This window comes from Capricornis sumatraensis, chromosome 16 (genome assembly GCF_032405125.1).
Source record: "Capricornis sumatraensis isolate serow.1 chromosome 16, serow.2, whole genome shotgun sequence".
NCBI classification, from domain to species: Eukaryota; Metazoa; Chordata; class Mammalia; order Artiodactyla; family Bovidae; genus Capricornis; species Capricornis sumatraensis.
In genome coordinates, this window is record NC_091084.1 from 49,849,708 (window position 1) to 49,874,646 (window position 24,939).

At 40.7% G+C, this 24,939-nt stretch overlaps 3 protein-coding genes across 3 annotated transcripts; 1 reads left to right on the forward strand and 2 right to left on the reverse strand.

Annotated features, from left to right (window-relative positions):
• The first annotated feature begins 2,528 nt into the window (after positions 1 to 2,528).
• LOC138092370 (ubiquilin-1-like) lies at positions 2,529 to 4,232 on the forward strand. The gene has a single exon (XM_068988172.1). It carries the CDS (start codon positions 2,679 to 2,681, stop codon positions 4,230 to 4,232), a length of 1,554 nt encoding a protein of 517 aa, XP_068844273.1. The 5' UTR covers positions 2,529 to 2,678.
• A 4,653-nt stretch (positions 4,233 to 8,885) lies between these two features.
• OR52D1 (olfactory receptor family 52 subfamily D member 1) lies at positions 8,886 to 9,857 on the reverse strand. Its single transcript, XM_068988010.1, has one exon. The coding sequence runs from the start codon at positions 9,840 to 9,842 to the stop codon at positions 8,886 to 8,888; it is 957 nt and encodes a 318-aa protein (XP_068844111.1). The 5' UTR covers positions 9,843 to 9,857.
• A 6,133-nt stretch (positions 9,858 to 15,990) lies between these two features.
• On the reverse strand, positions 15,991 to 16,959 carry LOC138092553 (olfactory receptor 52D1-like). The gene has a single exon (XM_068988577.1). It carries the CDS (start codon positions 16,945 to 16,947, stop codon positions 15,991 to 15,993), a length of 957 nt encoding a protein of 318 aa, XP_068844678.1. The 5' UTR covers positions 16,948 to 16,959.
• Between the last annotated feature and the right edge of the window lie 7,980 nt (positions 16,960 to 24,939).

Below are 24,939 nucleotides of genomic sequence, written 5' to 3' on the forward strand. Positions count from 1 at the left end.
TTGGTACTAATATTTGTATAATAGAAATTTTCTTAAGGCCTGGACATTACCAGAGGAGGCCCACTAGGCTGTTGCTTCCAGCCAGCCATAAGGATCACTTTGTAAAATTTATTGGGACTGAAAATCTTTTTCAAAATTGCAACTTATCATAGACTTGATTTGGGTTGGACTTGGAAAACATTCATTCACACTAACTGAAGTTTAAGAATACATCTTAATATATTATAAGCAATGTAGTTTTAGGAGGATCTAGGTCTTCATGTTGCCCGCATCTAACAATCTTCTAGAGATGGGAGTGTAGGCGACCAAATCCTACCTTTGTAGTCCTTTGAAACTCTAGAATCAGAAAAAAATGGTCAAGTATATAATGGAAAAAGCCTCAGACAGCTTGATGTAGCCATCTTCACAGTGAAAAAACATAATTTTTGCAGGTATTAGACATAATTTACTCTTGGGGCTCACCTGACTGGAGCAGTCAAAGCAGTGCCTTAGACAGTTACTGTTACCTGCTTTTACAGCTGAAATATGTACCCTCCCTAGGCACAATTCTATTTGTCATATATACCTCAAATGACATAACTGTTAAGTCAAAGATGAAGATCCATCCAGTCCATCCTAAAGGAAACCAGTCCTGAATATTCATTGGAAGGACTGATGTTGAAGCTGAAACTCCAATACTTTGGGCACCTGATGCGAAAAACTGACTCATTGAAAAGACCCTGATGCTGGGAAAGATTGAAGGCAGGAGGAGAAGGGGACGACAGAGGATGAGATGGTTGGATGGCATCACCGACTCAATGGACATGAGTTTGAGTGAACTCTGGGAGTTGGTGATGGACAAGGAAACCTGGTGTGCTGCAGTCCATGGGGTCACAAAAGAGTCAGACACGACTGAGTGAATTGAACTGAACTGAAGTCAAAAAGACTGTAAGTCAAATCATTACTTTTTCATTAATTTCTCTTGTTTTAGCTCTGACCCTCTGGGAGTTGAGATCACAGAATAACTGCATTTCCAAGTTCTTTGCAAACATTATGCCGTCTCACTTAAAACCGTGTATAACAGATGGGTTACCCAGTCTGGGGAGCCTCAGAGATGAAAGCTACCTCAAGACCCCTGTGAGGCTGGGTAGATTAATTACACATATTTTGAGTCTCTTCATATAGAAATAGAAACTTTATGCCTGACTAGGGCATAGGTAGTATATAGTGACTGTGCACACGCATGCTCAGTCTTGTCCAGCTCTTTACAACCCGTGGACTATGTAGCCCATCAAACTCCTCTGCCCAGGGGATTTCCCAGGCAAGAACAGTGGTTTGTTAGTTGTCATTTCCTATTCCAGGATATCTTCCTGACCCAGGGACTGAAGCCGTGTCTCTTTGGTCTCCAGTATTGGCAGGTGGATTCTTTACTACTGTGCTACCTGAAAGCCCTAGTACAAGATAGGTGACTAAAATTAGCACTTCCTTAGCTAGTTAAAAGATGCTTACTCCTTGGAAGAAAAGTTATGACCAACCTAGATAGCATATCGAAAAGCAGAGACATTACTTTGCCAATAAGTGTCCGTCTAGTCAAGGCTATGGTTTTTCCAGTGATTGTGTATGGATGTAAGAGTTGGACTGTGAAGAAGGCTGAGTGCTGAAGAACTGATGCTTTTGAACTCTGGTGTTGGAGAAGACTCCTGAGAGTCCCTTGGACTGCAAGGAGATCCAACCAGTCTATTCTGAAGGAGATCAGCTCTGGGATTTCTTTGGAAGGAATTATGCTAAGGCTGAAACTCCAGTACTTTGGCCACCTCATGCAAAGAGTTGACTCATTGGAAAAGACTCTGATGCTGGGAGGGATTGGGGGCAGGAGGAGAAGGGGACGACAGAAGATGAGATGGCTGGATGGCATCACTGACTCAATGGATGTGAGTCTGAGTGAACTCTGGGAGTTGGTGATGGACAGGGAGGCCTGGTGTGCTGTAATTCATGGAGTCGCAAAGAGTCGGACACAACTGAGCGACTGAAATGAACTTTTGGTTGAGCTTTATTCATCTATCAAACTCCAGGTGGTATGATTTTCAATAGTGAGATAGATTGGCACAAAACATGTTTTTAGACATGCTGCATGCTAAGTCGCTTCAGTTGTGTTTGACTCTTTCCAACCCTATGGACTTAGCCCTCCAGGCTTTTTGGTCCATGGGATTTTTCCAGGCAAGAATACTGGAGTGGGTTGCCATTTCCTCCTCCAGGGAATCTTCCCAACCCAGGGATCAAACGCACACCTCTTATATCTTCTGCATTGGCAGGCAGGTTCTTTACCACTTGTGCCACCTCGGAAGTCCTGTTTTTAGACAAGAACATTTAAATTTTTTCTACTGTTTTTAAAATTAAATCTGATAGAAAGCCAACTTTAGACAGGTGGTAGAGACTACCGCCCTTCCCCCATTCAGGTCTACCTCTCAACTGTGACCTCATCACTGACATCATCTCCCCTGAGGCTGGCTCCGGAGAGGGCAGCTGCTACCCCACGGGAGCCGGGTGGCTCTGGGACTACACTTGGAGGTGGTCTCCACAGGACTTGGGTGAGAGGACATCACGGAACACCTACTGGTCCCTGTGCTCAGGTGTGTTCAGTGCTACATCTAGATTTCTTAAGGTCCTCAGGGGGCCCTGAACTCTGCTCTGGAGGAAATATGTCACGGGCTAGGGAAGAAGTAGGGGACAGTCGGCTGGTGTCTGGTAGGGAGCCACCATCACGCATCATCAGAGTGTCTGTCAAGACCCCACAAGACAGCCAGGAATTTATGCTGGCAGAAAATAGCAGCATCCGCCACTTTAAGAAGCAGATCTCCAAACGTTTTCACTGCGATACTGATAGACTGGTGCTCATCTTCACTGGAAAGATCCTCCGGGATCAAGACATACTGAGCCAGCGAGGCGTCCTTGATGGCACCACGGTCCACCTGGTGGTGAGGAGCCGTGGGAAAGGCATTCTGCCCGGTCCCAGCACTCTGCCCAGCCCTGCTGGCCACTGCGCCCATCGTCCAGATCCATCCACCTCAGAGAGTGCTAGGAGGCTAGCCAGGCTGGGTCAGCTGGCCCGGACCTCTCCTGAATTAGCCGACTTCTTTGGCCAGCTGGCTCAACTCCTCATGGTTGTGCCTGAGCCCACGGGGCCATCATTAGAAGACCCTGTGGTTCAAGGTCTGGCAAGTGAGAAACCAGCCAATGCCAGCTATGTTCCTGAATCCTCAAGTCCAGTACCGAAACCTGAGCCAGGTCTTAAGGCTCTGGAAAACTTGCAGAACCCGGTCAGGCAACAGGAACTCCTGCAGGTGGACAAGTGGGGGCTGGAAGCCTTGAAGGCAGTGCCAGGTGGTGACAATGCTATGCGTCCGGTCTTCTCTGATATCCAGCATCTCATGCTGTCCACTCTGGCCCCTCTGGTTGCCTCCAAAGGCCACAACCCAGATTCAGAGCCTTGCAGAAGGGGCATTAATCCTCACAGTTGTACTAACATCACCACCATGGCACCCACGGTCTCCACACCTGCCAGGCCATTGGCACAGGAAGTCAGTGCAGGAGTAGCTGCTCAAGCCAGGGATGTAATTTCAAACCAGGCCAATGCAGTTTGTAGGACTGGACTATCAGACTTAGGCCAGAATCTTCCCTCCCAGGAGAGCCAGCAGCCCATTGGGAAAGCCACTCCAGCAAGTCAGCTGAGACCATCACCCTCTGTCTTGCGCAGAGCCTTACATGTCCTGCAGCAGAATCCAGCTCTGCTACACCAGCTGGCAACAGGCAGCCCCCTGCGACATCATATGTCACTCCTTCCCATACTCACCAACCCATGGGCACTGCAGGCATTGATCCAGATAGAAAAGGGCCTGCAGATACTGTCCAGGGAGGTACCTGGGTTGGAACCATGTTTATGGTGTCCAGTTAGACCACATGGGGCCAGAGGAGTTTCCGAAACTAGGAGCAGAGGACAGGGTCACAGAGCAGATCCTGTGCAGCCCACCTTGGCTGTTCTGCAGCTCCTCCACGCTCTGGCCAATGCCTGCCCTCAGTCTACCCAGTCCTCATCGTCCTCATGTCCCCTCACTGAAGACCGCTACCAGCAAGAGCTGGAGCATCTGAAGGCCATGGGCTTTGCTAATCGTGATGCCAATCTTCAGGCCCTCATGGCCAGAGGAGGAGACATTCATGCTGCCATTGAGAGGCTTCTGGGAATACCGGAGGCCTAGGTGCCTCCAGCTGATGCTCCAATGCGCCATCCCATGGAGAGGAGAGGGGAAACGAAAGGGAAAGAGAGGGCGGGGAAGTAGCTTATTTTGGGAATTTCTCCTGCTCAGATCACGTGCACAATTATACAGCCTCCCCTCACCTCTCAAGCCTAGTCTACACTAAAAAGGATTGCGTGGATCTTGTGTGTTGTGTCAATTTCAGAGGAGGTGGGCAAAGAGAATGTTGTTTGGGGGAGGGATGGATCATGTTACATGGCCTTGGGTCTGGGCTTCACCTATTCTCATAACCGTCACCTCAGAGTAGGGGGAAACCCTGAGTCCTTTTTATTATCTACTCCTGTTCAATGGGCAATGCAGTTTCCCACCAACATTGCTATCATCACCACAATTCCAATTCCACGGTGACTCTGAAGGAATCCTGACGTTCGCTCTCCTGGGAAGCCACGAGTTTCTTCACAGACTCTGAAAGCCACCTATTCTTTGACAGTGTTTCTCTGTCTTGATGTCGTCTCCTGATATTTCAGAAAAGTTTTTTAACTTGCCTTTCAGTTAGGGCTTCTCCTTGCTATCCACCTCAATGGAATAACAGACCTTAATAATAATGTTGGCAGTTCTCCTGGGAGCTAGACCTTGATACCTCCAGGCTGGTAGCAGCTACTATTTTCTATAAATTAATTTCTCCCTCTAGGAACTATTGCATTCTATCACTAGAATAGTATTAGAACAACAGATTCCCCCCCCCCCCCACCCCCCACCACCCAAATTCCTAGAATTTCGAGGAGTAGAGTTTGCAGCCAGGGCTGCAGAATCCTCTGTTACTTATTGTATGTGAAAGCTGAACTTCAGTCAGAGATAGGAAACTATGGAGAACAGTCCTGTGCTACATCCACAAGACATCAGCCCAGAGTAAAGGCCATAGCTAGGTCCCTGCACCCAGCTGGTAACAAGTGCGTGGTCCTTGCATCTCGTATTATTTCTGTAGGCAAAGCATGGGGAGGTGAGATGCTGCTGAAAAAGCTACAGTTGGAAAAGAGGGTTGGATGGAGGGTCTTTGCTAAAACAATTCCTCCTTTCTGTAATATCAGTGTTGGCGTGAGATTAAAGGTTTAGGGAAGAAGGGAGGGTGCTGGGCAGAATGGGTGGATCAATTCCCACAGTGTTCGCATGAACATATATCAATCCCCAGAATAACACAAGGAAAAATATAGTTCATGAGATGTATAGTTGAATCCTGAAGTCAGAGTAGTGCACATGGAGGATATCACACTGTCCCCTCATAATACTGTAGAAAATAAACTTGATAGCCCTATGCACAAATTTCCAGTCAGACATGAGAATCAAAGGCACAGAGATAAGGGATCTGTACTCAGTACCAACTATTGGCTGGATGTTTACCAGTTGTAGATGTGTATCACAAAATCATACACAATTTCAATCAGACACACAGCCAATGCACAGACCTCATGTAAATAGAATTGAAAATCACAAATTAAGATAAACTGGCTTTTCAGTTTTTCTAGAAAACGAAACTAAAATTATTGACTGTATTGCTTAATATAATACAGTTAAGGACTTAAATGTCAGTGTTAGTTTTCCCTGGGAGTAAAATATTGAGAATTTCAGACGTTACTCCTTGGATTTCTTTCAATGTAGAGTAGTTGAGGGAGTACTCAAAAATCCAGGGAGCTGGGGGATAAAAATAAAACTAGAAACCACTCTCTCAGAATGAGAAGCCATTCACTTTTGAGTATAACTATTCCTTTGAAATTCCTGAAAGATATGAAAGTTATTTTCATTTTAAAGCTAGAGAAACAGACTCCAAGGGGTTATGTGACTTCCCACACACCTGCGGTTAAAATTCTAAGCTGATTTTCCTGGTTCCAGCATCCTTATTCTGTGCACAGCATAGTCAGATGATGAGAGTGTGGGATTCACAGTGACCATTAAGGGAAAAAAGATCTGGTCAGATTGGAAAGGCTTGAATTTATTTTATTATTTTAAAATTAATATTAACTTAATTTTTATTTTATTTTGGAGTATAGTTGATTTGAAATGTTATGTTAGTTTCAGGTGCACAGCAAGTGATTCAGTTATACATATACATATATCCATTACTTTCAGATTCTTTTCCCAAATAGGTTATTACAGAGTATTGAGTAGAGTTCCTTGTGCTATATAGGAGATCCTAGTTGATTATCTATTTATATATATAGTAGAGTGTATATATCAATCCTAAACTAATTTATCCCTCCTTGCCACATTTCTCCTTTAGTAGCCGTAAGTTTGTCTTCAAAGTCTGTGAGTCTATTTTTATTTTGTAAATAATTTCATTTGTATCACTTTAATCAGGGCGATGGAAAGACTTAAGGTTCTGCCCAAAGTGTGGAATCTTATGGCTGGTAAATCAGTGATCAGAGTTGTGGTCTGTGGAATAACTTCTTCAGAAGGATCATTAGAAACAAGACCAAGGATTAAGCAAAGGACAGATATATCAAAGGAATGATGCAGAAGGCTGGAGTGGGTCAGCTACACAAGGGAGCTGAGGAAAAAGTAAGAGATATATGTTGAACTTATTTAAAATTATGTAGATATAAAAAAGTGAGAGAATATAATCCAAGAATAAAAGTGTAGTGATTAAAGAATTAAGATGTGTGTATCTCCCTGCTGTTCACTTCTATCTGCTCTATGTGGAGAATAATATCTAGGTAGATATCTTCCAACTTGTCTGTTTATATTTAAAAACAAAAGTCTATAGGGGCTATGCAACATTGGATAAAAGAAGTAGACAGGAATGAATCTATAGATCACTGCCACTGGAGCGGATATACCTTATACAATTCACTCAATTTCTTGGATTCCGCTAAAGTCAAAAGCATCCAGTTCCCATTTTACTGAGCTGCTGATTTTGCAGAAAATACAGTTTAATGATCACTCTTCATATCCCAAGCACTGTCTAAGCATTTTAATATAGTTATATAGTGTAATTATCACAGTAAACCTGAGAAGTGATATAAAAAATCCTAAATATGTTTCAATGTAGCTAGCAATATTAGAGAGTTTGCATAGCTTTCTCATATTTATTTAGTGAGCATTTTACATGTTAGACACTGTCTTAACTTTTCGACCTTCATTGATTTCTCTATTCCTCACTGCAACATTGAAGTGAAGTGAAGTGAAAGTCACTCAGTCGTGTCCGACTCTTTGTGATCCCATGGACTATACAGTCCATGGCATTCTCCAGGCCAGAATACTGGAGTGGATAGCCTTTCCCTTCTCCAGAGGATCTTCCCAACCCAGGGATTGAACCCAGCTCTCCCGCATTGCAGGCAGATTCTTTACCAGCTGAGCCACAAGAACACTGAAGTGGGTAGCCTATCCCTTCTCCAGGAGATCTTCCTGACCCAGGAATCAAACCGGGGTCTCCTGCACTGCAGGCAGATTCATTTCCAACTGAGCAATCAGTTAGATGTTAACGTTATTCTCCATTTAATTGTTGCCCGAACTGAGGCACAGAGATTTAGCAGCATGCTCAAAGGTCACAAAACTAGTAAGTGGAGAAGGAGGATGTAAACCCAGGTATTCTAATGTAATTTATTTGTGTGTGTGTGTGTGTGTGTGTGTGTGTATGCACATACATTTTTTTAAATCGAAGTACAGTTGATTTACAATATTTCAGGTATGTGGCAAAGTGTTGGCACATGCATTATTTTTAATGTTAAAAGAATTTAATTTTTATTCTTTCCATTCTTTTTCAAATTCTTTTCCCATTTAGGTTACTACAGAATATTGAGCAGAGTTCCCTGTGTTATACAGTAGGTCCCTGTTGATTATCTATTTAAATAGAGCAGTGTACATATGTCAATCCCAAACTCCTATCTATTGCCACCTCCAACCTGTCCCCTCTGGTAGCCATAAATTTATTCTCTAAGTCTGTGAGTCTATTTCTGTTTGTAGATAAGTTCATTTGTATAATTTTTTAAGATTCTGCATACAAGTGATATTATATAATATCTGTCTTTCTCTGTGTGACTGACTTCACTTAATATGATAATCTCCACGTCCATCCATGTTGCTGCAAATGGCATTATTTCACACTTTTTTATGGCTGAGTATTATTCCATTGTATATAAGTCAGATACTCTGACTTTAGACCATGTGTTTTTAATCACTGCCCAAGTTTCTTGGATTTGGATTAGATAAACTTTAAATGTTCTTGCCCTTTTCTACTTGGACTCATAGAAGATAGTCCCACCGTGGCACCTAAACACTTTTTCAGAACAGGAACTGCTTTGCTTTCTAATAAATCACAGATGCATTTAAGGCAAAGATAAAAATATTAGGAGTTTTGTGCAGTAGCAGTATCATAGCTAATGAGGTTTATACAACACATGATTTTTGGTATTTAAAAACTTCTCCTAAAAGTAAAAATATTATTACTTTTCTGGGTTATTCATAATTGCTCAAGGAGCCTCAGAAGTAAGGTATCTTCAATGTGATTATCAATAACTTCAGTTCATCCCACCTTTAGCCTTCCAGCGCTTCCTCCCATGGAAACACATTCCACTTATATCAGAGGTCTCCATCCAGGAAAATGCACTCAGATAGCCATCATATATACTCCCCCACCCCCCATTTCTGATCTCCGCTCAGAATTCATGTTGAAAATTTCCCCACATGAAGCAGTCTTGGAAGTCGACTCCGAATCTCCTTGGTCCTAGCCCCATAGATGATTGGGTTGAGCACAGGAGGCACCAACACATAGAGATTAGCCAGAAAGATGTGCACGTGCCTGGGGACTCGGTGCTGGCCAAAACGGTGGGTGAGGAAGGAGAAGAAGGCAGGGATGTAGAAGACCAGGATGACCCCAAGGTGGGAGCCACAGGTACTCAGAGCCTTGTACTGGGCGTCACGGGATGGAAGGTGAAAGACAGCATGGAGGATGAAGCCATAGGAGACAGAGATGAGGATGGAATCCAGACCCATGGCCAGAAGGGCCACGGTTAGCCCATAGACTATATTGACAGTGATGCTGGCACAGGCCAGTCGAGCAATGCCCATGTGCTCACAGTATGTGTGTGCCATGACGTGGTGCTGACAGTAGGGCAGTCGCCTCAACAGGAAGATGAAGGGGGAGACAATGGCCACACTACGAAGTATCCCAGCAAGGCCGATTCTGCCTATGACAGTGTGGTTGAGGATGGTTGTGTATCTCAGTGGGTTGCAGATAGCCACATATCGATCAAAGGCCATGGCAAGAAGAACCGAGGACTCTAAAGCATAAATAGAATGGACACAAAACATCTGGGCCAGGCACCCATCAAAGGAAATCTCACCTGCTTGGAACCACAAAATGGCCAGCATTTTGGGCACAGTGGTGGAGCTGAGAGCCAGGTCAGTGAGTGAGAGGAGGCAAAGGAAGAGGTGCATGGGCGCATGAAGGGCACTGTCTGTCACTATGACCAGGATGAGGGTGGCATTCCCAGCCAGTGCTACCAGATACATGGCACAAAAGGGGATGGCAATCCAGACGTGAGCCCACTCCAGTCCTGGGATCCCTGTCAGGAAGAGAGTGGCTGGGAGACGGTCATCGCTGATGTTGGATGCTGGCATTCTGCTTGGCAAATAAAGGGCTCTGTCCAAGGGGTGAGGGTACACCTGTCCTGCAGCATGAGAGATCTGTCTCATTCACATAAAATGATGACCTTTCTGTGGAGTAGTCTTTCTTAGGCTGAGAGAAATATTTGTTATTAACTTGCTTAAGAATCTTAAAACACTCCTCCACATATTATCTGCTTTCCCTTCTGCTGATTCCTGTACTCATCAATCATATTTTGAGTTCTATATCCCAAGCAGCAAGCTAAGTATTTAAACATCTGTCCAACCTGATTCTTCAGGGGTCACCTCCTATGCTTCCTTTTCCCATGCCCTCAGAGACTTCTTTATTTTCCTTTTTTCTATGTTTTTTTAAATTTCAGTGAAGGTTTCCCTGTCTTCCTGATACCCTTTTATTTTTTATGTCCATAGATGTCTCATTCTTTTTTCCATTCTTCTGCTTACAAAATTCCATTGAGTGAGAGTATGTCTTCGCTATGGTATCTTCCACACTGACTGTGATAGTGTATCTAGTCATTTTGGTCACTGTCCATTAAGCCTCAATTTTGACAACCTAATAACATTGCATTGCTTTTTAAACTTAATGATATAATAATGTGTTCAGTTTTTGTGCGTGTGTGCTTGTAATGCACCTTCCCAGGTATATACCCCAAAGAATCTCTTTGTATATCTCACTTGAAATGCCTAGAAAAAATATAGGAAATTATGAGTATGCTTACAAATCTCATGATTGAATATGTACAGCAAGTTGATATTCAAGAAGCATAATAGAAGAAAGCAAAATATACATCAACATGCTAGTTGGTAAGACAGCACTCCCTACTATGGCAAAGCCAGGCAAAGTCCAGCATGCCCACCAGTGTAATGTCTGGGTATCCTGGCCAGATCAGAATACCAAGTACTCACAGAGGCTGACTAAGGGATAAAATCTGTGGCCCCAAGGTTGCTAACAGTGAAGATATCCTGGAAAGAGAGTCTGTTTCTGGCTGTTGAAGGCTAGCAAGTATTTACAGCCACTCTTCCTTGATAGCATACTGTTGACCCTTGAACAATGAGAGTGTTATAGATGCCAATCATCTGGGCAGCTGAAGATTCTAATATAATCTATTACCTGCCCTCCATGTAAGAGGTTTCTTGTAAAGTGGCTCATCATATCCACTGTTTGTCATTCATGGATTCAACCAACCACCGATCAGTAAGTATTACTGTAGTATTTTTTATTGAAAAATCCACTCATAAGTGAATCTGCACAGTTCAAACCCTGTTATTTAAGTGTTAACTATATTGTGTCCTTAAATCTGTATAGAATTTGGAGAAGCTCAAATTTTAACCCTGCTTCTGTAACAAAGTTTATATGTGAGTGGAAACAAATCTCTCCCTTTCCCAGCCAATCTTCATTTGGAAAGAGTGATGACTCTGCAGTCATTCTCTCTTTTCTATCTGCTCATGTTGCTGCATTGGAAAAATTGCTACAATACTTTTTGCCTTCAGTTTTTTGTCTCTAAATTGGAAATGGCATCACTTGATCTACCAGCTTCACAAGATTTTGTGGTAGAGCTTAAAATAGTATTTATGTGATTAAAAATTTGGACATCCCAAATAATTTCCTCTTCCTTCCTTCCTTTGTTTCTTTAACAAACACTTTTAGTATACTACAAAGATAATAGACTGTACTTAACATTTGAACCCCTAAACACTGGGGAGACCAAGTCCAGAGAGGTGAATATATATAGTCCAGATTACAAAGCATGTTAATTGCAAAACTAAAATTAGATTTTATGTGTTCTGATTCAGAGTTGCAAGCTTTTACTTCACCCAAATGACCATTAACATGAACAATATCTGAATTCCTATGTCTTTTGATCAAGGCATTATGTCAATAATTCAAAATGCTGCAATTATTTTGTTACTTATCTGAATTCCAAAGTGGTAAAGAGAATTAGGAAGCCCACCCTATTTCTGTAGAGGCTTCCACCGAAGACACCAACTGCTCTTGGGCCCCGTACACAGGACTGAGATGCCAGGGGAGAGAAGCTTGGATGGTGGAGGGCAGAGGGCTGGAATCACTACCACCTTCCTGCCTCCTTTCTTCCCAGTTTATTCATGGCCCCCTAAGGAAGATATCAAGTGGTTACTGTAAGACAGCCACTACTCTGCGTCCATCTGGGTCTGAAACAATGGGATAAGGATATTGGACTGGAGCTTTACTCTAGTCCATAGTGCGAGCATCCTTCCCAGATTGTCCCAGGATCTGGTTCTTTGAGGTTCCTTTCTCTCATAAGACCTCAATAATTATGCTCTGTGTCTTTCCACTGAACACAGACACTGAGTTTGAATTCTATGAGCGTGTGTAGCCATGTAGTATGTGAGTGTGAGGCTGTTTAGATAGAATGCCAGGTTGTGCAGGAGGTGTGTATGTGAATACAAAATGTTGCTTACGAGTGTAAAAGCTATTTCTGTGCAGGTGTAAGTGGGAGCAGTAAGGAAGCAAAGGGCTCTGAATGTGCAATCTGGGCTGAGATGTGTGATCTTTTATCTAATGCCAAGTGTCTGGGCTCAGTGTATGTCCTCAGCTCATCTCTGTGTTCCCACCTCCTCTGGTCCAGGGATATGTAAATAAGGTTATTTATTGATTATGCCCATGATGCTCAGGTGTGAAATCAAAGAGGACTCCTCTAGGGATTTGGTGCACATTTTGAGAGACAGAAAGAAAGGGAGGGTAGATAAAGTAACTGAGGGAAGAAAGGGACATTTTCCTTCATGACTTTTCAAAGAAAGTGGAAATTAAGCATCTAGTGTATGATGGATTATATTTTATCCTCCCTTCTAATTTCTTGCCTCCCCCTCCCCCATCCTCTCATTCTCTTCTCTTTGCTTTATTCCTGTGCCTCCCCTTGAACTCCCTCTCTTGTAGGTACACCAGAATTCTGTGCTTATGAGGCGTGGTGAGATAATCATGAGCAAGGGACAGCAGGTAACGGTAGTGGACCTGTGCACACATCATTGTGCAATCAGATTTCACTTACAAACACAAGTTCAAAGGTAAAATTATCATGAATTTCATGATGATGACAGCAGAGTGGTAAGGAAAGCCAGAGGCCATTCTGAGCATGGATGTTATGTAATTGCCCAGGTCATATGCCCATGAAGCCAGTGCTGATAGGGAGTGACATCAGCGCTGTAGGTAGATCACCTGAGATCCCCTGACATCAACCATCTATCATGTCCTGCACTAGCATCGCTTCCATCAACCCCTTCCAAGACTTCTCTCCTCCATAACTTCAGAATACTGTACTCACTTTCCTTCTAATAGACCTCTCTTGAATAACTTTAAACTGAGGTCTTCACTGGAGTCTCTAGAAGAATATTCAAAACACTATATGCTCCCTTCAGAATTTTGACAACTAAAAAATATCATCCAAAGTTTAAAAGGTAGAAATAGACATAATTTTCAGTATATTGTGAATATTGACATTTAAAACTCCCATATGACCATTTAAAGTGGACCCTATGGACTCTTTATGCCCTTAAAATTGTTAACTCATCATTATTTATTTCAAAGTAAATAAACAAGCTTTTCTTAACTGTCAGGAATTTAATATATTGCTTTGTTTCCTTGACTCTGCTCCATTTTCCCACATATATTTTTACTTGAATCTTTCATGATAATTACTCTTTTGTTCATGTAATAATAATTTTTATGTGTGTTGGAATTTTTGTTTCCTTTAGCATTAGGCTCAAATGTTTAGCCAAGTTGCTCAGTCATGAATGACTCTTTGCAACTCCATGGATTATACAGTCCATGGAATTCTCCAGACCAGAATACTGGAGCCTTTCTTTTCTCCAGGGAATCTTCCTAACCAAGGGATCAAACCCAGCTTTCCTTCATTGGAGGTGGATTCTTTACCATCTTAGCTACCAGGGAACCCCTAAAATGTTTAAAATATTATTAATTAAAAAAAGATATCATTGATTTATAACCTATATGTTTCATGTGTGCAACATTATATTTCGACTTCTGCTTACACTATAGCTTGGTCAACATCAAAATTTAGTTTCCATGTGTCAGCCTACCTCTTTCAGTCACTTTCCTCTTTGGTAATCACTATTCTTTTCTCTCTATATATGCGTTTGTTTTAGTTTGTATTGGTTTGTTTCTCTGGTTGTTTATTTATTTATGAATTTCACATGTGAGTGAAATCATATGGTATTTATCTTTCTCCTTTCAGCTTATTTCACTTAGCATGATACTCTCAAAGTCCATCCATGTTGTCACAAATGGAAGGATATCATTTTTTTATGACTTAGTAGTATTCCAGTCTACATACACACTGCATCTTCCTTATCCATTCATCCATTTATTGGAACAGTTTCCATCTCAGCTGTTGTAAATAACTGCAGTGCACTTAGTGGTCTATGTATCTTTTGGTCGCTCAGACGGGAAAGAATCTGCCTATAATGCGGGAGACCCAGGTTCGATCCCTGGGTCAGGAAGATTCCCTGGAGAAGGGAATGGCAAACCACTCCAGTATTCTTGCTTGGAGAATTCTGTGGACAGAGGAGCCTGGTGGGGTATAGTCTATGGGATCACAAAGAGTCAGACACAACTGAGTGACTAGCATACACATCTTTTTAAATTAGTGTTTTTGTATTCTTTGATATATACCCAAATTTGAAAAGCTGGATCATATGGTCTTCCTATTCTTAAGTCTGTGAAGAATTTCCATACTGTTTTCCATAGTGATTGCACCAATATATATTCCTAGAAACAATGCCCCAGGGTTCCCCCTTTCCCTATATCCTCACCACGTTTATCTCGTCTGTTTTAGTTTTTAGCTTTAACAACGTGTTACCTTGTTCATCCTGAAGCTTTTTATAAAGGTAAAAAAAAATTTTAAGGATAAATATTATCATCATTTTATTTGATCTCTTTTGATTTTCTATGAGCCTTGGGAAAACAGACTCAGTGTCTTTTTTAAAAAAATTATTTAGCTATAATTGGTATACAATATTGTGTTAGTTTCATGTGTACAGCAAAGTGAATCTGTTATACATATGCATACACAATACATATATCCACTCTTTTTAAGATTCTTTTCCCATATAGAGCATTGCAGAGTATTGAACAGAGTTCCTGGTGGTACATAGCAGGTCCTTGTTAGTTATCTATTTTATATGTAATAGTGTCTTGTAATTTTTTATATTAATCATCCTAACAAGTGTGAGTGGTATCTCATTGTATTTCTAACTTTTATTTCCCTAGTAATTAAGTGACACTGAACTCTTTTTGTATGCCTGTCGGCCATCTGAGTCTTTTCTTTGGAAAAATGCCCATTCAGAACCTCTGTCCATTTTTAATGTTTGTTTGTTTTTCTGCTGTTGAGTTGTATGAGTTATTTACATATTTTCAATATTAACCCCTTATTGGATATATGATTTGCAGATATCTTATCATTTTGTAGGCTATCTTTTTGTTTTGTTTGCTGTGCAGAAGCTTTTTAGAGAAGCTTTTAATCATTTATTTATTTATTGAGCATTTTCAGGCACTGTTCTACATGTTGTACATACATTCAGTAATTTACTTAATCTTCACCATAATTCAAGAGTTAGATATAATTAATCATTGTCCCAATTTTGCAGTTCACCAAAATAGACATAGAAATGTTTAGTAACATGCTCAAAGTAGAAAACCAACAATAAAGGAGAAAGCATTCAAACTCAGGCCCTCTGATTTCAGATCTTGTGCTCTTAACCACTGTCCAAAGTTTTGGAGTTCAGATTCAAGTTCACTCTAGATGTTTCACTTTGGTTTTCTTTTTTTGTCACTTAACATTCCAATAGAAAAACCCACCATGAGATGCAGTGTCCACTCCAGAACAGAACTGACTAGCATTTTGGAAAGCTACACTCCCTTCTGAGATAATACAGAAACTACCTTATTACCTTGTTCTAAGCAATTCAGAATTGCTCAAGGAGCATATTCAGTGTAATTCTTAACATGTCCCATTTATCTGATCATTCTTCATAAAGTACTTCCTTCCATATCACCATTTCTCTCACATCATAGGCTTTACCTTTGTAAATGTAGCTGGATAATTATCCTTCCCATTTACCTTTCATTCTCATCTCCAACTGCTGCAAGAACTCACACTGAGACCTTCCACAAGAGAGGCAGTCTTGGAAGTCGACTCCAAATCTCCTTGGTCCTAGCCCCATAGATGATTGGGTTGAGCACAGGAGGCACCAGCACATAGAGATTAGCCAGAAAGATGTGCACGTGCCTGGGGACTCGGTGCTGGCCAAAACGGTGGGTGAGGAAGGAGAAGAAGGCAGGGATGTAGAAGACCAGGATGACCCCAAGGTGGGAGCCACAGGTACTCAGAGCCTTGAGCCTGGCATCTTGAGATGGAAGACGAAAGACAGCATGGAGAATAAAGCCATAGGAAATGGCAATGAGGATGGAATCCAGACCCACAGCCAGAAGGGCCACAGTTAGCCCATAGACTATATTGACAGTGATGTTGGCACAGGCCAGTCGAGCAATGCCCATGTGCTCACAGTATGTGTGTGCCATGACGTGGTGCTGACAGTAGGGCAGTCGCCTCAACAGGAAGATGAAGGGGGAGACAGCAGCTATACTCCTGAATATACCCATAAGGCCGATTCTGCCTATGACAGTGTGGTTGAGGATGGTTGTGTATCTCAGTGGGTTGCAGATAGCCACATATCGATCAAAGGCCATGGCAAGAAGAACCGAGGACTCTAGAGCATAAATAGAATGGACACAAAACATCTGGGCCAGGCACCCATCAAAGGAAATCCCACCTGCTTGGAACCACAAAATAGCCAACGTTTTGGGTACAGTGGTGGAGCTGAGAGCCAGGTCAGTGAGTGAGAGGAGGCAAAGGAAGAGGTACATGGGCGCATGAAGGGCACTGTCTGTCACTATGACCAGGATGAGGGTGGCATTCCCAGCCAGTGCTACCAGATACATGGCACAAAAGGGGATGGCAATCCAGACGTGAGCCCACTCCAGCCCTGGGATCCCCGTCAGGAAGAGAGTGGCTGGGAGACGGTCATCGCTGATGTTGGATGCTGGCATTCTTCTTGGCAAATAAAGGGCTCTGTCCAAGGGGTGAGGGTACACCTGTCCTACAGCATGAGAGATCTGTTTCATTCACATAAAATGATGATTTTTCTGTGAAGTCATCTTTTTTAAGCTAAGAAAAATATTTATTGGTATAAGTTGCTTAAGAATCTTAAAAGTTTCTATAACATAAATCAGTTTTTCCTCTGCTAATTCCTATACTCATCAATCATGCTTTGAGTTCTATATCCCAAGAACCATGATAAGAATTTAAGCATTTGCTCTGTCTAACCCCTCTAGACTTATCTCCTACCACATTCTGCACATTATTCATTTTTTTTGTCCCGATACATCTAAGAATATTTATTGTCTCTCTTTTTTAAAATTTACAGTATCAGCATTTCCTTTGCCCAAGGAGACTTTTTCCTTTTCTTTCTCTCTAATTTTTAAACTCTGGGCAAGTCTCTTTGCCTTCCAAAAGCTTTTCCTCTCTAACTTAGTCCTTAGTTGTCTATTTCTGTTCATCCATCACTTTCCAAAATCCTATTGAGCTGAGACTGCATCTTTACGCAACTGCAACCTCCAGACAACATGACTGTGTCTCTACCTAGAAAGTTTGATTAATATTCACCAAAAGACTTAATCCTAGTAACTTCTTAGCAACATAGTATTCACTTATTGCCTTAATGCTACAATATTTTGCTTACTTACTCTGTGTTTGCAAGGTAACTGCCCAAATACACACCAAATGACTTATTTTTATGTCTCACTTGAAGTGCCTATAAAGAGACTAGGCAGCCTGAATATACGCAAGTACTCCATAACTGAATATCTACATTATTTTGAGTACATATGTGAGTTCAGTGGAAGAAAGCAAGAGGTGTAGTCAACATGCTATCTAGGGAGACAGCACTTCAAACTACACAAAGTCAGCCTGAAGCCTTATAGCCCTACCAGTTAATGGTTGCATGTAACAGCCAGATCAGAATGCCAAGTGCTGATAGAAGCAGATTGAGGGAGGAAGTAGAGTGTCCTAGCATTCACCAACGGTAGACATCCTGGATGAGTGAATACATGACTACTATAGAGTGGTAGTATTATACACATCTTCCCTTAGTAACACTGTACACCTAAAAGCATCCTTTGTATAAGGCTTGGAATCCGGAGCTTTAGTTCTGAGTTTGTCACAAGAGTGTTACTTAACCTTGAGAAAATCCCTTCCCTTCTCTGGAAAGTCTCAATTTATAAAAGCAACAATTCTGGAATCCTTGTCTTAGCTTTTCTGCCTATTCACTATTTAGCATTAAAAAGTACCACAACCTTTTTGAGGCTCAATTTTTGTATTTATATATTAGAAATGGAAACACCTGGCTTATTTTTTTTTTTTAATGGGTGATAAAGAGTAAAGCATATAGTCTTTTAAAAAATTTATTTATTTTTAATTGAAGGATAATGCATATAGTCTTATTAAGTCTGTACACCAAAAACAATGTGTTCCCCCTTTTGTTACAAGCTCTTGATCCCATCGCCACATATAGGAGTGTTATAAAATATAGTAATTGTATCTCTGCCTTAGCAAAATGAAATCCAAGTTCACTCAGATCATAACATATCTTACTTTAGAAGTGAAATTAAGTCTTAGGTCTCCTGATTCAAGGTATGGTGTTTTTCCCTCACTTAACTGTCCATTTATATGGCTGATACTTTACTTCCTATCTTTTTCTTTCAAGGCACTCCAGTGTCATTATCTGCATTGCTATGATACAATTATTCATTATCTGGACTCCAAAGAGTCACATAAATGTGAAAAGCCCCTCTTATCTGCTTTGAGATTTTCACAGATGGCCCCAGCCACTAAAGGAAAGAAGCTTGGGTGCCACACAAGGGAGCTAGAGTCTCTTCTCTTCCTCTCTTTACCCAGTCTAGTCTTGCCCACAGAGGAAGATTTCAAATGGTTATTTTAAGGCAGCTGCTACTCTGTGACCATCTATAGATAGGAGGACCAGAGAGATTAGGTATAATCAAGATTGCTTTCCAGGGAAAGTCATAGAAAAAAGACATTGTGCCAGAGCACCACTCTGGGTGGAATGGGGGAATTGTCTCCAACTTTTCCCATTCAGCCTTGTTTCTGGGTCACTACGATAGCTATGTGTTTGAGGTCCCCTTCTAAGACATAAACTTCAATCATTGAACTTGGAGTTCTTTCTCAGAACACAATATTTTCAATTCAAAAACATACCTGTGTGATTGGCATGCATTCACAAGTGAAGCGCACTGAGGTTGAACTCTGTAATGCGTGTCATATATGACTGTGAAGTTCTGTGGGAGGCTGTGTGGAAGTTTGTGCAGGTACTATGTTCCTGAAAGTAATTTTTTTTTTTTTTAGATGTGAAAGTTGTGATGTCATGCATGTGTGCAAGTGTGATTTAGATGATGATAGGATCTGAATATCACATCTGAAGTCTGATCTCTTCTCAGTTTTAAGTCTTGTCCTCAGTGAGTGTCTTCATCTTAGCTTGGGGGTTCCAGCCTCCTCATGTCAACAGGCTTGGTAAGTGCAGTTATTTATTAACTCTCTGTGACTCTCAGGTATGAAAACCCAAGGGGATTACTCTAGGGATTTGGAAGAAGTAGGGATAATTGGATACCCATATGCAAAAGACTGAAATTGGGCTCCTCTCTCAAACTTAACTCAAAATGAATTAAACATATAAATATAAGACAAATCTACAACAGCTTAAAAAAAACCTTAAGTGTAAGTCATTGTGTGCCTGTGTTAGCTGGTGGTTTTATGACACACCAAAATCACAAGGGACCAAAGGGGCAAAAATAGATAAATTGGACTTTATAAAAAATATACTTTTAGTATTTCTAGATCAGTGTCAAGAAAATGAAAAAGACAAACCAGAGAATGGGAGAGAAGTTTTATTAATCATATACCTGATAAGTACCATGGCTGATTCATGTTGATGCATGGCAAAAACCACTACAGTGTAAGAGGATTCCCTTTTCTCCACACCCTCTCCAGCATTTATTGCTTGTAGACTTTTGGATAGCAGCCATTCTGACTGGTGTGAAATGATACCTCATTATGGTCTTGATTTGCATTTCTCTGATAATGAGTGATGTTGAGCATCTTTTCATGTGTTTGTTAGCCATCTGTATGTCTTCTTTGGAGAAATGTCTGTTTAGTTCTTTGGCCCACTTTTTGATTGAGTTGTTTATTTTTCTAGAATTAAGTTGCAAATGTTGTTGTTTATTTTTGAGATTAATCCTTTGTCAGTTGCTTCGTTTGCTATTATTTTCTCCCATTCTGAAGACTGTCTTTTCACCTTGCTTATAGTTTCCTTTGTGGTGAAGAAGCTTTTAATTTTAATTAGGTCCCATTTGTTTATTTTTGCTTTTATTTCCAATATCCTGGGAGGTGGGTCATAGAGGATCCTGCTCTGGTTTATGTTGGAGAGTGTTTTGCCTATTATCTTCTCTAGGAGTTTTATAGTTTCTGGTCTTACATTTAGATCTTTAATCCATTTTGAGTTTATTTTTGTGTATGGTGTTAGAAAGTGTTGTAGTTTCCTTCTTTTACAAGTGGTTGACCAGTTTTCCTGGAGCCACTTGTTAAAGAGATTGTCTTTTCTCTATTGTATATTCTTGCCTCCTTTGTCAAAGATAAGGTGTCCATAAGTGCATGGATTTATCTCTGGGTTTTCTATTTTGTTCCATTGATCTATATTTCTGTCTTTGTGCCAGTACCGTACTGTCTTGATGACTGTGGCTTTGTAGTAGAGCCTGAAGTCAGGCAGGTTGATTCCTCCAGTTCCATTCTTTTTCAAGATTGCTTTGGCTATTCGAGGTTTTTTGTATTTCCATACAAATTGTGAAATTATTTGTTCTAGTTCTCTGAAAAATACTGTTGGTAGCTTGATAGGGATTGCATTGAATCTCTAGATTGCTTTGGGTAGTATACTCATGTTTACTACATTGATTCTTCTGATCCTTGAACATGGTATATTTCTCCATCTATTTGTGTCCTCTTTGATTTCTCTCACCAGTGTTTTATAGTTTTCTATATATAGGTCTTTGTTTCTTTAGGTAGATATATTCCTATTTTATTCTTTTCGTTACAATGGTGAATGGGATTGTTTCCTTAATTTCTCTTTCTGTTTTCTCATTGTTAGTGTATAGGAATGCAAGGGATTTCTGTGTGTTGATTTTATATCCTGCAACTTTACTATATTCATTGATTAGCTCTAGTAATTTTCTGGTGGAGTCTTAGGGTTTTCTATGTAGAGGATCATATCATCTGCAAACAGTGGGAGTTTTATTTCTTTCTTTTTTTTTTTTTTTTTCAGTCTGGAAATAGAACTGCCATATGACCCAGCAATCCCACTGCTGGGCATACACACCGAGGAACCCAGAATTGAAAGAGACACATGTACCCCAATGTTCATTGCAACATTGATTCTAATAGCCAGGACATGGAAGCAACCTAGATGTCCATCAGCAGATGAATGGATAAGAAAGCTGTGGTACATATACACAATGGAATGTTACTCAACAATTAAAAAGAATACATTTGAATTAGTTCTAATGAGGTGGATGAAACTGGAGCCTATTATACAGAGTGAAATAAGCCAGAAAGAAAGACACCACTACAGTATACTAACACATATATATGGAATTTGAAAGATGGTAACAATAACCCTGTATGCAAGACAATGAAAGAGACACAGATGTATAGAACAGTCTTTTGGACTCTGTGGGAGAGGTTGAAGGTGGGATGATATGGGAAAATGGCATTGAAATATGAAAATTATCATATGTGAAATGAATCGCCAGTCCAGGTTTGATGCATGATACAGGGTGCTCGGGGCTGGTGCCCTGGGATGACCCAGAGGGATGGGATGGAGAGGGAGGTGGGAGGGGGGTTCAGGATGGGGAACACATGAACATCCACGGAGGATTCATGTCAATGTATGGCAAAACCAATATAATATTGTAAAAAAAAAATAAAAAAGAATAAATAAAACTAGAAAAAAACACTACAATATTGTAATTAGCCTCCAATTAAAATAAATTGATTAATAAAAAAATAATTTAATATCCAAAATATATGAAGAGCTCTTATAACTCAACAACAAAAAGACAAATTAATTAAAAATAGGCAAATGATTTGGACATACATTTCTACAAAGCGAGACAGATAAGCACAAAAGAGATGTTCAGCTTCATTAGTCATTAAGTTCAGTTCAGTTTAGTCACTCAGTCGTGTCCAACTCCTCGCGACCCCAGGAATCGCAGCACGTCAGGCCTCCCTGTCCATCATCAACTCCCGGAGTTCACTCAAACTCACATCCATCGAGTCGTTAATGCCATCCAGCCATCTCATCCTCTGTCGTCCCCTTCTCCTCCTGCCCCCAATCCCTCCCAGCATCAGAGTCTTTTCCAATGAGTCAGCTCTTCACATGAGGTGGCCAAAGTATTGGAGTTTCAGCTTTAGCATCATTCCTTCCAAAGAACACCCAGGACTGATCTCCTTTAGCATGGACTGGCTGGATCTCCTTGCAGTCCAAGGGACTCTTAAGAGTCTTCTCCAACACCACAGTTCAAAAGCATCAATTCTTTGGCACTCAGCTTTCTTCACAGTCCAACTCTCACATCCATACATGACCACAGGAAAAACCATTAGTCATTAGGGAAATGCAAATCAAAACCACTATGAGATATCACTCCACACATTAAAAGGGTTATAAACAAAAATAAAATAAAAAACAAAATCAGAAAATAACAAATGCTAGAAACATATGGAGAAAATGGATTCTTCATACTTTGCAGGTGGGAATGTAAATTTTGGTGAAGCCACTTTGGACAACAGTTAGGCTTTTTTTCAAACAGTTATACATAGTGACTCAGCACTTTTATTGCTAGGTATTAATAAATACTCTAAAGAGCTAAAAACCTATTTTCACATTAAAATTTGTTTACAAATATTTAAAGAAGAATTATTTCTAATAAATAAGTAATTTGCATTTAAATAAAAATTTCAGAATAGACAGGTCTACAAAAACTGAAAGTAAATTAGTTATTGCCAGGGTCTGGGATAAATGAGAATAAAGAGTGACTGCTAATGGTAATGGGATTTCATTTTAGAGTGATTAAAAATGTTCTGCAAACTTTGCAAATATGATAAAAAAACCAGTGAATTTACAACTTTTATGGTATATAAATTATATATTAATAACAAAATTTTTAAAAAATCATAGAATTTGTAATCATTAAAACTTGAAATTTCAACTGCCTAGGATCTATTTACATATGTGACACTATGGACAAGGCAAGCCCTGGATCTGAGTGTAGGGTACCGAGGAAGGGGCCAGGTTTGTATCCCAGATCTTAGCTGGTAGCCTTGTGGGAAAGCCAGAAATTTATGGTCATGAGAATGAGAAAGCTTGAATTAGCTTCTTTTATTCTTTTCCTTTTTAGTTTCCTCTATTTTTGAGGGATGTTGCAGAGAGAGGCACAAGTAGAAAGACAGTCAATTAAGTAGGAAAAAAAAAAGATAAAAAGGAAAAAAGGTAGAGATGGTAATGATTAACAGGTAGGTGAAACATGTTCCAGGGTCTTTACTGGATAAAAATTCTTATTAGGTTTTCTGAAAATGTTAAGTGATAAAGTGATTAAGTGATTAAGTGAGTGATCTATGTTTGAATGCAGTTCTGCTTTTGCTCAGTCACTTCAGTCATGTCTGACTTTTTGTGACACCATGTACTGTAGTTCCCCAGGCTCCTCAGTCTGTGAGATTCTCCAGGCAGGAATACTGGAGTGGGTTGACATTTTCTTCTCCAGCAGTTCTGCTACTCAGTGGTATTATAACGTTGAACCTAATTTGACCTTCTGGGCAATTAATTTCTCTCACCAGTAAAATGGGAAGATAACATTTCTCTCCAAATTTGGTTGTTAAGATTGAAAATGACAATATTTAAGAACTTCTTGATGGAGTCCAAGGAAAATTATAAACACAGAGTATTATTGATGATTATTGTGTTTCTATCACTTGCAGTTCTAACCAAATCTACATTTTGGCTTCTGAAAATTCCTTAAGAAGAGAAGGGAGACTTGGCATGGAGAAAAGAAACCCCAGAGCTGAAGGTCAGGAGGAATTAGTTATATTCTTGGCAGTCATACTCTTGATCTTTCAGAGCCCTTGGAACCCACCCTGGAGAAGATCTAAGGGGTCATGAGGACCTGGTGTGGGGGCAGCTAAGCCTCGCTCAGCTGGGAGGAGAGAAGGTGTTACTGAAAGTAAACTTAAGTCCACTTTCCTACAGGCAGTAAAGCCAGTCCACTGACACCTACTAACACTGGCATGTGGTAAAGGAAGGTTCAGCATTTATTGTTGGAGGAAGGTGCCAAGCAGGAGTCTGGGGCAGCTAGTGCTCAAAATCCAAAACTCCCCAGTGGGTTTCAGCCAAGCATTTTTAAAGACAAAGTGAGGGAGGGGGATTTCAGGGTCTGTGATTAGCTTGTGCACAATTCTCTGATTGGTTGATGGTAAGGTATAAGAAGCACAAGCTGGAATCAAGATTGCCAGGAGAAATATCAGTAACTTCAGATATGCAGATGACATCACCCTTATGGCAGAAAGTGAAGAGGAACTAAAAAGCCTCTTGATGAAAGTGAAAGAGGAGAGTGAAAAAGTTGGCTTAAATCTCAACATTCAGAAAATGAAGATCATGGCATCCGGTCCCATCACTTCATGGGAAATAGATGGGGAAACAGTGGAAACAGTGTCAGACTTTATTTTTTTGGGCTCCAAAATCACTGCAGATGTTGACTGCAGCCATGAAATTAAAAGACACTTACTCCTTGGAAGAAAAGTTATGAGCAACCTAGATAGCATATTCAAAAGCAGAGACATTACTTTGCCAACAAAGGTCCGTCTAGTCAAGGCTATGGTTTTTCCAGTGGTCATGTATGGATGTGAGTGTTGGACTGTGAAGAAAGCTG